Here is a 474-nt window from a genome sequence, read left to right on the forward strand (position 1 = left end):
CTGATTTTTAATTAATCGATTTGTTTTGTTCTGTTCCGGTCGACGTATTAGATGAGCCGACAAATGTGATGGTCAACATCTTTCTCCGCTCTATCAGCAAAATAAATGATTATAACATGGTGAGTGCAATCTAAGTCAATCATCTCAAACAAAAGGCCTATATATACCAATCTGTATATCCACACATTGTGTATCTATTAATATTTAACGTCACGTGTATATGATGCCGTAAGACTTGCACTTGTCTGTACTTGTATTTATATTACGTGTGATGTGTATATATATATATATTTATATACGTATGTGGGGGTGCTTCGCAATAAATACATACGTATATAAATATATACATATGATGGATAAGCCGCGCTAACAGTTGGATGTGTGCTATCAGTCGCACCTCGTTGATTTTTCTCGATGTCGTTGACTGTCATGTTAATATTATATACATATATGTGTATATATATATATATATAT

The 474-nt window shown here is 32.7% G+C and overlaps 1 protein-coding gene across 12 annotated transcripts in view; it reads left to right on the plus strand.

Annotated features, from left to right (window-relative positions):
* Positions 1–474, plus strand: part of LOC102674389 (glutamate-gated chloride channel) — a 35,030-nt gene that overhangs the window by 20,560 nt on the left and 13,996 nt on the right. For 5 of the 12 annotated variants that reach the window (XM_006616160.2, XM_006616157.2, XM_031510663.1 and 2 more), the window contains one exon: positions 52–119. The exons of the other annotated variants lie outside the window; for them this stretch is intronic. In XM_006616160.2, coding sequence (XP_006616223.1) covers positions 52–119 — 68 coding nt within the window. The remainder of the gene's footprint in view (positions 1–51; positions 120–474) is intronic. 12 annotated transcript variants of the gene reach the window in all.

The sequence above is a fragment of the Apis dorsata genome, unplaced genomic scaffold, assembly GCF_000469605.1.
Source record: "Apis dorsata unplaced genomic scaffold, Apis dorsata 1.3 scaffold_251, whole genome shotgun sequence".
NCBI lineage: Eukaryota > Metazoa > Arthropoda > Insecta > Hymenoptera > Apidae > Apis > Apis dorsata.